Here is a 12,195-nt window from a genome sequence, read left to right as displayed (position 1 = left end):
GTCCAAGGCTCAGGTACTTAGAATTTTCAGTTTGTAAAATAGGGTCCTAGTGAGGGCATTGAAAGAGTACTAGTGAGTGCCACAAGTCCTGGATTTAGATCTGAGCAGCTGTGATCTGTTTCATGAGTCTTGAGACTTTTCTTTAGTAACACTGCGTATTGTAAGGCAAGTGCTCTGCCACTCAGCTACATCCTAGTCTCGTTTTAGGATTTCTGTACCTTTCATTTCCAGATGGAAAAGGAAAACAAGAGTTTTATTTATTTTTTTTGTTGTTTTTGTGTTTCCCAGTTTAAATAAGATCTATCTATCCATATATATGCATATATGTAAATCATATATGTAAATCATATATATGATATATAAATCATATCCTTCGTGTCTATGCATCATGTCCATGCTTCGTGCCCAGGGAGGCAGAAGTAGAGGTCAGAGTTCCTGAACCTGCGGTTCCAATGATTGTAAACCTCCGTCTGGATCCTGGTAACCGCACCCGAGTCCTCTGTAAGAGCAGCATGTGCTCTTAACTACTTAGCCATCTTTCCAACTCCTGCGCTTCCCAGTTTTACTGAAAAATAGTAGGAAAGGAAAATGGACAATTTGGTATACACAGTGTGAGCTATGGTAAGGTGATCACCATAGCCAGTTAGTTATCACTGACAGTTGCCTTTTTTTGTGAACACGGATGTGTATGTCTACTTTGCAAGTACATTTCCTAAATATAAGACATTCCCTTAACCATAGTAATCATGCTGTACAGTGGCTTCCCAGAATGACTCAACTAGTAAATGAAAGTCTGTACCCTTGGGCCATACCATCTGTTCTAGTTTTGTTTTTGTTGCTGTGATAGAGACCACGACCAAAAGCAATTTGGGGAAGGAACTGGTTTATTTGACTAATAGTTCTAGATCATTATCCATCATGAGAGGAAGTCCAGGCAGGAACCTGGAGGTAGGAACTAAAGCAGAGTCCATGGAGGAGTGTTGATTACTGGCTTTCTCCCCATTGATTACTCAGTCTGCTTTCTCATGGGACCCAGGACCTACAGTGGCTGAGACCTCTATAATATCCATGGAGCGAATGCCTTACACATGTGTCTACACATCAAACGGATGGAACAATTATCCAGTTGACATTCTTTTTTCCCAGGCTATTGTAGTTTTTTTGTCAATAGACATCTAAAGCTAACTGTGACACCATTTCTTTCATTTTTAAGAGAAAGGAAAATCAATGAAGGGCCTTGTCAAAAGCTATACTGGACTATGGATACTATTTCATAAATAGCAACATTGACCACTTTTATATGACTTTATAATGTTATGTTAATATTCTAAACTTGAAAATACTGACCTATATACAAGTTTCACATCATGTGCTGGGCCTGGAGGTACATTCCTTTAATCCCAGACCTGGGGGAAGCAGAGGCAGATAAATTTGAAGGCAGCCTGATTTACATAGTTCCAGAGCAGGAAGACTATATTATATAGTAAGGTCTGTCTCAAAAAACTAACAACAATAAAGTTTCATATCCTGTTGTTAGAAATGGCCAGTAGTTTGCATCATTTTGCATGGAGAAATGTGTATGTCCCAAGTTACGTAAGATAATTTAAAGAAACTCATTTGGAAAAAAAAAAACAGGGTCTAAATTCTTTAAAGTATGAAAAACCAAAGAAGAAATGTAAAAAGGTAGAGGATAAATAGGTTGCTTATATTAGAGAGGGGAGGAAGTTTAAATATGGTGGCTGGAAATCAAATGGGCAGGACCTGTGTTTTATTTTAATGGCACAGATAGCACACAGTGTTGCTACAGAATCTTAAGTTTTCCTTTTATTCCAAGTGGCGCTGTGTGTGCGTTACAACATGTCTAAGAAAAAAAGCCAGAAAGTTACTGGGAACTGGGGAAAATGGCGTTTACAGGGTTAATATTTTTTTTAAGGAGATGATTTTTAGAGCTCAGGAAATTTAGTTTTCCAGAAGAATCAAAATCTGGCATTAATTCAGACATAAGCTTTGTAACATTTTAGTAAATTTTTATAATTTATTTATTTTTCACTCCAGGTTTTATTCCCCTCCCGGTGCCCCCCCCCAATTCCACTCCTATACCTCCTCGCCCCCCCTCTCCCGTATCTCCACTAGGATGTCCCCATCACCCCACACCACACGACCTCTAAACTTCCTGGGGCCTCCAGTCGCTGGAGGTTAGGTGCATCTTCTCTGACTGAACCCAGAACAGAGCCCTCTCCTTGTATGTGTTGGGGGCCTCATATCTGCTAGTGTATGCTGCCAGGTGGTGATCCAGTGTTTGAGAGATCTTGGGGGTCCAGGTTAATTGAGACTGCTGGTCCTCCTACAGGGTCGCTCTCCTCCTCAGCATCCTCTAGCTTTTCTCTAATTCAACCACAGAGGTCAGCAGCTTCTGTTCATTGGTTGGGTGCAATTATCTGCATCTGAGTCTTTCGGCTGCTTGTTGGGTCTTTTGGAGGGCAGTCATGAGAGGTCCCTTTCTGTGAGTGATGCATAGCTTTAGTAATGATGTCAGGTCTTTGTGGCTCCCCTTGAGCTGAATCCCACTTTGGGTCTGCCGCTGGACTTTCTTTTCCTCAGGCTCTTCTCCATTTCTATCCCTGCATTTCTTTCAGACAGGAAGAATTACGGGTCTGAGCTTTGACTGTGGGATAGCAACCCCATTCCTCACTCTCCCTGTCTTTCTGCTAGAGATGGAGTAAATGTGTTCTTATCTAAGTGAATTAGAAATTATTTTTATGTTAACATACAGCCTTTTAACATTTGCAAGCCCTCACCCCACTCTAAGATAGACCCCTGCTTTGCATTCCTGACTGGCTCAAAATGCAGGTTAGTTTTGAACTTACAGATACTGCTGCCTCTGCTTCCTCAGTGCTGGATTAAAGTGTGTGCCACACCCGGCCTTCTTTGTAAAGTATGTTTAACAGCCTTCTGGGTGGTAGCTTTTCCAACAACTACAAAATAAACTTCATATTTTGATGCTGGAACAAACCCCTAGGTAGTTCTAATATACTAGTGCATTTTACTTTAGATCAGTGGTTCTCAAACCTTCCTAATACTGCTGGGACCCATAAATACAATTCCTCGTGTTGTTGTGACCCCTAATCATACATTTATTTTGATGCTACTTCATAACTTTAATTTTGTTACTGTTATGAATCATAATGTAAACGTCTGATAGGCAGGACATCTGATATACAACCCACATAGGGGTTGCAACCCAGAGGTTGAGAACCACTGCTTTAGATGATTTTTAATGGTCATAACTGATTCATTGTAATGTGATACGAGAGTGGGACATTAACTGATAACTGTGGTCTGATCATTGTAGCCATGTTCTGAATGAACTGATCCAGACAGAGAGGGCCTATGTTCGAGAGCTGTTTACTGTTTTGTTGGTAAGTGTAACAAATTGTTTTTTCCCCATTTTCCTGAACTGTTCGTGGCTACTTTCATTAAAAAGTGTTTTGAGCGGTTTTATGTTAATGTCTCTGTCCTTGGTTGTCAGTGGCTATTTGCTATTATTTGAGACTACATGTCATGAAGTGATTACATTTATATTCCCTCTCAGGGGTGTGGATACTGATTCAGAATTTCTTAGAGAAAAAGAGAAGCTTAGGGACATGGCGCATTGTTGTAATTGTTCCCAGGCTGCTACTTAGATGTTGAAATGGAAAGAACTGGGGCTTAGATAAAAATACTCATTTGACACAAATGCCATGGTACTAATTTGGTCTGAACAGAAATCTAAGCACTTACTTTTAATTTAAGGAGAACTTTAAGTTCTCTAATTTTCATACTTGGTTTTTTGATTTGGTTTCCAACACTACAATAAAAGACTTGAAGTCTACAGTACTATTTTGTATTCTGACCATGGAGTAGAAGCCTTGGCTTCCTTATCCTGCATTCCAAAAGTATGCTATAGATAATTCTGATAACTAAGGGATCTAAATGTTAGACCTCAATCAGCTGTACCCACAAGGCTTCTCTGTATTTTGCTGGATGTATACTGCCAATGGTCCAACCAAACAATATAAATGTTTCAAATACAAACATTGCCTTCTTTTTTAATAGGGCTACCCGATCTGAGATGGACAATCCACAGATGTTTGATCTTATGCCACCTCTCCTGAGAAATAAAAAGGATGTTCTCTTTGGAAATATGGCAGAAATATATGAATTCCATAACAAGTATGTAATTGCCGAATTCAACTTTTTGGTGGTTTTATTTTTTTCAAAATGTTATTGCTGGGTGGTGGTGGTGCACACCTTTAGCCCCAGCACTTGGGAGGCAGAAAAGAGATAGATTTCTATGCATTTAAGGCCAGCCTGGTTCATATAGTAAGTTCTAAGACAGCCTGGACCATATAGAGAGACCCTGTTTCCAAAGGAGTAGGAAGAAGAGCTTCTCACTTGTTTATTATTGTATGTCATAAATAACTTTTGTCTAATAATTCCACAGCATTTTCATGAGCAGATTGGAAGATTGCTCTGATGCTCCAGAAAGAGTGGGACCTTGCTTCCTGGAAAGGGTTAGTCTGATTACAAAATTATCTAAATATTGGCAACTCAAAAAGTATCTTTTGTATAAAGTAACCTTGGAGACAAGACAACCCCCTCCCCTTCCCTTTAATATCTATGTATTTGGAAAAGACTCATCGATTCCAGCAAGTGCTTAATGCAAAATTGTTTAGTTGGAATACATGATGAAAGGGATATTCAGGGCGTATTTGTATTCTGTGATGTTAGGTGTTTCAATTACTCAGGTCGTCGCAATAGAGACTAGGGACCACCCTACCTATGAAGATGTGAGAAATGGGAGCATATTAATAAAGTCATGCTGAACTTGGTTAAAGTTAGAAGATGCCTCTTTAAAAAAATCAAAATTTAAAAGACAGAGAGCCCCATCAGGTAGTCATAGATTTTTTTTTTATTAAATTGCAACCAGTTATCTAGTTTCTCCTCCTTTTGAAAGATCAGCCTTCTCCTGATTGGAAATCAGTCGAATCATCCATAGCTTGAGGGTATAAACAGTGGCTATGTAGAAGACACTCAGGAAAGAAAGTTAAAGTGTGAGTAGGAGATAGAGGGAGAGCAAATTGTGTAGCCATGTGCCTAGATGTGATGATGTCTCAGTGATGAACCACAGACTACTTCTAACTTGGGAGTTAGCTACAAACGCCTTTATTTAGACAGCCAGCAGACTAAATGGCACTGAAAACACACATTGGTGCCTATTAGATCATGATAATAAATAGCTTAAAAAGATACGGGTTTTCTTGCTCAAGTGTCAAGTTTGGTTAGAAGGAGTTCTAAAATTGCATGTAGAATAAGGTATTCTGCTGTCTGGCCCAATGGGCATGCTGTCCATGGAACACAAAGCAGGATTTTTTTATATCACATTCACCATCATGGTTGGTCACACACTGTCTTGATCTGTCTTTCTCAAAACAGAAATTCGTATTTATAAATTGGTAATATATTTGCATTTGTGCTTTATTACAGAAGGAAGATTTTCAGATGTATGCCAAATACTGTCAGAATAAACCTAGGTCAGAGTTAATTTGGAGGAAGTATTCTGAATGTGCCTTTTTCCAGGTATTAATTATTTAAGAATTAAACACATTCCTTTTGGAATATATTGGAATATTTTTCATTAACAAATTCATTTTCTCAACCAAAGTAAACATATACACACACTTGTGTATAGGAATACATATTCATTGTTCCCCAGAGGCAACCACTTTTAGCTACTTCTGGTATTTGCCTTCCTGTCTCCAAATAACATGCTTGTCTTTCTCCTTCCTGCTTTAGAAAAATGAAGACTTAGGTCTCCTTCACTGTTCCCTGTCCCATGACCATAGCCATATGAAATTCTTTTCTCCAAAGCTGCCAGTATATTTTTGTTAGATCGATTGGCTATATTTAACTCAATTATTAAGACTGGAATTTCTCTGGGCAGATGACTCATATAGTAAAATATGGTTACGTTTCCTTCTCTTGTGTTTCGATTGCAACTTTCCTTTTACTCAATTTTCTATATGCTTTGCTTTCTTCCTCCCTTAACCTTTTCTCATTTTAGGGATCATAAAAATTGTTTTTTTCATATGTTTAATATATCAATTGTTTTTAAATTTCATCCTAAAGAAATAACTTGTAGAGTTTCTGACCTACTTACAGCTCTCATCTCAGTTTCTAGGTACACATCATTTGGGAACACGTCTTTACTGGTCTCTTCAGTAGCTTGCCTCCCTACCTACATGCCAACCTTTTAAAAATATTGATTTAATTTTATGTGTATGCACATTGCCTGTATGTATACATGCACACTATGTGTGTACCTGGTGCTTATTGAGGCCAGAATAAGGCGATGGATCCCATGGAACTGGAGTTTGGATGGTTGTGACTTACTATGTGGATTCTGAGAATGGAGTCTGTGTCCTGTGCAAAAGCCATCTTTCTAACCTCATGGCCTTCTTCTTATTCTACCCTCTATTGGGTAGAAGGAATTTAGAAAATGTGTATGTTAAGTCATATATTTGCATAAGTTTCTGAGAACTTGTATGTAAGAGTCTTTACTGTACCCTACTGCTTTGATTCTAGAGAGGGCTAAGTATAGAATTCTAACTAAGCAATAATTATTCTCAGAAAATTGAAGATACTACTTCACTGTTTTCTGATTTCTGGAAGAAATATGATGCCAGTTTGACTCTTCCTCAGAAAGTCAAGGGAACTAAGACCTTGTTTAGTGGCATTATTTTCATGCAGTGTCCTGGTATTTAGGTACTACTTCTTTAGACATTAGTGGTAAAGGTGTAGAACATAAGGCCTACATATACTAGGCAAGTGTTCTACCATTGAGCCTGGCCTTGCTGATTACTCGGAAACTGGAACCTCTAGTCCAATTTCCTTCTTTTTCTTCCACCTTAGTTTCCTTGGTTTTCTTTTTCTGGGATTTCTGGAGTAAGGATGCTAGAATCCTGGACTCTCCCTATAGTTACCTTTTCTCTGTCTGCCAAGCCTTTTCTTTTCCTATTCTGCTCTCAGGAATTATCTGCAACTCTTCCTAATTGAGAGTTTTATTGCTGCCACCATTTTTAAATGTAAAATTTTATTGACATATACTTATTATATAAGCTGATGGATTTTATAACATTGATTTAAGTATGTCATGTGTATTGAACATAGTTACCTCCAATTACACTTTTTTATTCCAAAACCAACCTCCCCAGTCCCCGTTCTCTTCTCAAATAGTCCCTATTTTTATATATAAATGATATTTCTCTATGTCACACTATATGTATATATTTTTTGGTTTTATAATTCTTTTTGAGTCTGGCATATTTTACTTTTAATATGATGATTCTAGCACTTCTTTTTTCTCAAAATGACACAATTTCCTGCTTCGTTATGGCTCAATAAGACCATATTGTATATCATATTGTCCATTCATCTGTTGAAGAGAATCACGCACTGTGAATGTTCATGATTCAGACTTAGATGTCCAAGTATGTCTAGAACGCTGATTCGAAGTCCTAATGTGGTGTAGCTGGGGCATATGGCAGTTCCATTTAAATTTTAAAAATATGTGTATGTGTTTATGTTCATGTGTCCTCAGCTACATGTGTGTATGTGTGTGGACATGTATGCACAGGTATAAATGCACATGTGTGGCTGGGATGCTGAGGCCAGAGATCAACCTTTAGTGTTATTTCTTGGATGCCATTTGCCTTGGTTTTTTGAGACAGGGTCTCTCCTTAGCTTGGAACAAGATAAGTTGGGTCAGCTAACTGGCCACCTGGTATCAGAGATCTGCCTATCTCTCCTTCCCAGAGTTGGGATTATAAGTGTATAAGTAACATAAGCCACCATGCATATCTTTGTTGTTTTCTTTGTTTGCTTTGACTTTTCTAGACAGAGTGTCTTAGTTAGAATTTTATTGCTCTGAACAGACACCATGACTAGAGCAACTCTTAAAAGGACAACATTTAGCAAGAGCATGGCAGTGTCCGGGCAGGCATGGTGCAGGAGGAACTGAGAGTTCTGGATCTTGATCTGACTGCATCCAGGAGAAAATTGACTCTTCTGCTCTGGATGGAGCTTCAAAGCTCACTCCCACAGTGACATACTTCCTCCCAAGGACCACACCTCTCAACAGTACCACACCCTAAGGGACAGGCATGTTTAAACCACCACAAGAGTATATGTATCCCCGGCTGTCCTGAACTTGATTTGTAGATCAAGCTGGTTTTGAACTCACAGAGATCCACCTTCTTCTACCTCCAGAGTGCTGAGATTAAAGAAGACATGTACCACCATTGCCCGACATATCTTTGTTTTAAAAGTTTTAAATGCAGGTTCTGGGGTATCTCACTCAGGTCTTCACGCTTGAAACTATTTTATCAACTGAGATGTCATCCTAGCCCTAGTTATGGTTATTTGAGGAACTTTCACCCTCAATTCCTAATATTTGAGATTTTCTTCGAAAATTAAGTGGAATTAAGTTAATTTTCTGGACTCTTTGACTTACTTTTAATGGAACCCTTATTCTTTGTTTTAGACTTCTTTTCATATTATCAATATGAAGATAATAATAGATTTTCATTTTAAAAATCATTTTTTCTTTCTGCTAACTGGATTCAAACTGGTTTTCTATTTTTTTTTTTTTTCATTAGCACCTGTCTCTCATCTTGGACGCTGTCCTGAAATGCTTATTATTTGTCTGTTCAGTTGCATTATGGGCAGGTATATGAAATCTGGTTGAAAGTCTCTTGTGAATTTCTGGGTTTATTGAGTACAGTCCTCAGTCTTGGATTGTTTGTCTCAGATTGTTTCCTTTGACGTGCTGGTGAGAGATGGGGGTGGGGAACTTTGTTTCCACATCTATCTTTGGGTACATTCTCTTTGGTTGCTTAGATCTTTCGGACTGCTGTTCAATATAAATATAATTGGCTGCTATTGTGCTTAAGGAGAAGGTCTCAAAGTTGTTAGATGTACAGATACTCAACTCTTCTCCACGCTTTCAGTATACTGATCTGATCTCAGTTGAACCTTAGTCCCCAGTCCAAAGGCCCTCTCGCTCACTTTTTATCTCATCTTCAGTTGATCAGGCCCATGCAACTCAGTTGTGCTTAGTAGAGCTTTTACATTGTTTGTTTTAGATTTTAATGTCCATTTAATTTTGGTTTTGGTATTAGATTTATTAGGATGCAAATAAATGCTATAAATTCATCCCTTTAAAGCAGTGGTTATCAATCTTTCTAATGCTATGTTCCTTTAATACAGTTCCTCATATTGTGGTGATCCCAACCATAAAATTATTTCTTTGTTACTTCCTAACTTTAATTTCTCAACTAATATAAATCACAATGTGAACATCTGTGTTTTCAATGGTCTTAGACGACCCCTGTAAAAGGGTCATTTGGCCCCAAAGGGGTTATGATCCACAGGTTAAAAAACTACTGCTTTAAGGTAGTTTAACTGTATTCATCAGGTTGTGTGGTTATCAACACAATTTAAGAACATTTTTGCCATTAAAATTCCCACCCTAAAGTCAGTCATGATGCCACACACTTGTTATATTCCAGCACTAACAAGCCTGAGGAAGAAGGGTCTTCTTGAGTTTGAGTCATACCTGGGCTACATAGTGACATCCTGCCTTTGAAAACAAAAACATAATAGCAGGTAACTAATGGACCAAGCCAAAAATAAAATAAAAGAGAGATTTACAGGACCTTGTACCTTTTAATAGTCACCTCTACACTGATTTCCCCAATACATTTAATTAACATTCAGCTGTTAATCTCATTTCTGTTTTTGTAACTTTGCCTGTTCTGAGTATTTCATCAATCAAAAGCTTAAACTATATGGTATTTTTATGTGGTTTCTTTTACTTAATACAGTGCTTCTCACTCTTCCGAATGCTGCGACCCTTTAATACAGCTCTTCATGTTGTGGTGACCCCCAACCATAACATCTTCACTGCTACTTCATAACTGTCATTTTGCTATTGTTATAAATTGCAATGTGAATATCTGATATTTCAACCCAAAGGGGTCATGGTCATCAGGTTGAGAACTGCTTATTTAACATAATATTTTAAGTGTCATGACATTGTATGCAACAATAATTTATTCTTTTTCCTGTTTGGATATTGTTCTGAGTTGATAGATCATATTTTATTAATAGTTGTTAGGCATTTGGCTTGTTTCTATCTTTTTTTATACCATAGCTATAACAAATTTTTAGTAATGTTATTATTTTATAGTGTATGCATGTTTTTCCTGCATTCATGTTTGTGTACCATGTAGATATAGTATCCTCCCTTATCAAATATTTTTTTGTCTTGAGACAAATATATTTCATCATTCTAGTTGGGTTTCCTGATGGAGATCAAATACATGTATCTGTCTATCATCTTCAAGTGTTGACTATTTATTCTTATTTGAATTAGATTATATGTTGTATTTTATTTACATTCAGTAGAAGGCCCTATATCTTATTCAGGTATAGTTCCTCCCAGTCCTCTTGTGTTGTACAAAATCCATATGCACATTTGTCCTAACCACCCCCATCTTTTCCTAACTATGGTCCCTCCACCGTTCCCAGGACCCAATGTCATGACCCCTATATTTACAGTGGCAGCAAGCCAATTACTGAATGAAATACAGCACCAGTTGATGAAGTCTGTATTTTTCTTGCGATCTTAAAAAGTACTCTGTTCTCATACCCAGTCAGATTTATATTTAGCACAACCTATTTCTTGTCTAGGCTTTCGCCTATGGAGCTGGTCTTTTATTAATGTTCTTGGACAGATTGTAGAACGTTTTAATCATTCTAACCTATTATCATTTCCTGCATTCTCACATTTTATACACTTTATACCAATGTGAATTTATATATGGAAAACTTTTAGACTTTGAAATGCTGCAATTTCTACCTTCAAAATCTTTTCTTCTTCCTCCCTGCTTTCCCTCCTTCCCTTCTTCCCTCCCTCCCTCTCTTCCTCTCTCCTTCCTTCCCTCCTTTGTTTCCTCTTCCTCTCTCCTTTTCTTTATGAGATAGGGTCTCTTTGTAGCTCTAGCTGGCCTGGAATTCACTATGTAGATCAAGCTGGCTTTGAACTTATAGGAACCTACTTTCATCTTTCCTCTTGAATGCTGAGATTGTAGGCATGTGTTCTCAAATTTTTAAAATGGTATTCAGTTTTTCAGGTATATTTTTTCTCAAGGTTTTTGTACTGTATCCAACAGTGATTTTTTTTCCCCGATGCATATTCCTTAAGATTTATAAAATATTTGTGTTTGGGATCTTATTTTTTATTAAAATTATTTAATTTTTTTGCATATGAGTATTTTGCATATATATATATGACATATAAATATAACAAATACTACTCTTGTCATCTGGAAGAACGGCAAGTCCCCTTATATCTGACCCATCTCTTTAATGTTGGTATATGTCTTTTTAAAATAAATTACTTTTAAAATTAGCTTACAAAGTCATTCCATATGGAATTTTCATAAAGAATTTGTTTGATTCCTATGCCCTCTACATTTCTTAATTTAACATTTATTGCTCATTATCTCAGAAAGATCTGCCTGCTTCTGCCTCCAGCATGCTAGGATTAAAGGCATGTGCCACTGTTCTTAGCTGATCATTATTTTTTATTACTTAATTTCTTTCCCCATCCCCTTCTCCTCGGAGACTGTAGGACCCTCCCTGAGTATCCCCTACCCCAGCATAGCAAGTCTCTGCTGGATTAGGTGCCTCCTTTCCCACTGAGGTCAGAAGGGGCAGCCATGAAGGCTGAGCTGCCTGTCTGCTGTGTCTGTGCCAGGGGCCTTGTTCCTGCCCATGTATGTTCTTTGGTTAGTGGCTCAGAGTTTGAGGATTCCTAGAGGTAAGTGTCCCTGCCCTCCCTCTAATGTTTAGCTGTGGGTGTCTGCTTCTGTTTCAGTCAGCTGCTGGGAGGAGCTTCTCAGAGGACAGTTATGTTAGGCTCCAGTCTGTAAGCATAACAGAATATCATTAATAGTGTCAGGAATCGGTGCTTGCTCATGGGATGGGTTTCAAGTTGGGCCAGTTATTAGATGGCCTTTCCTTCAGTCTCTGCTCCATCCCTGCATTTCTTTTTAGACAAGACAAGTTTAGGGTCAAGAGTTTATGCGTGAA

The 12,195-nt window shown here is 37.9% G+C and overlaps 1 protein-coding gene across 1 annotated transcript in view; it reads left to right on the top strand.

The window, feature by feature from the left end:
- Mcf2 (MCF.2 cell line derived transforming sequence) overlaps positions 1–12,195 on the top strand; it is a 90,921-nt gene that overhangs the window by 60,965 nt on the left and 17,761 nt on the right. Inside the window, 4 exon segments of the mRNA XM_032889498.1 lie at positions 3,353–3,415; positions 4,096–4,212; positions 4,484–4,553; positions 5,527–5,619. Of these exon segments, the coding sequence (XP_032745389.1) occupies positions 3,353–3,415; positions 4,096–4,212; positions 4,484–4,553; positions 5,527–5,619 (343 nt within the window).

The sequence above is a fragment of the Rattus rattus genome, chromosome X, assembly GCF_011064425.1.
Source record: "Rattus rattus isolate New Zealand chromosome X, Rrattus_CSIRO_v1, whole genome shotgun sequence".
In the NCBI taxonomy this organism is placed as follows: domain Eukaryota; kingdom Metazoa; phylum Chordata; class Mammalia; order Rodentia; family Muridae; genus Rattus; species Rattus rattus.
This window is presented reverse-complemented; position numbering and strand designations above follow the sequence as displayed.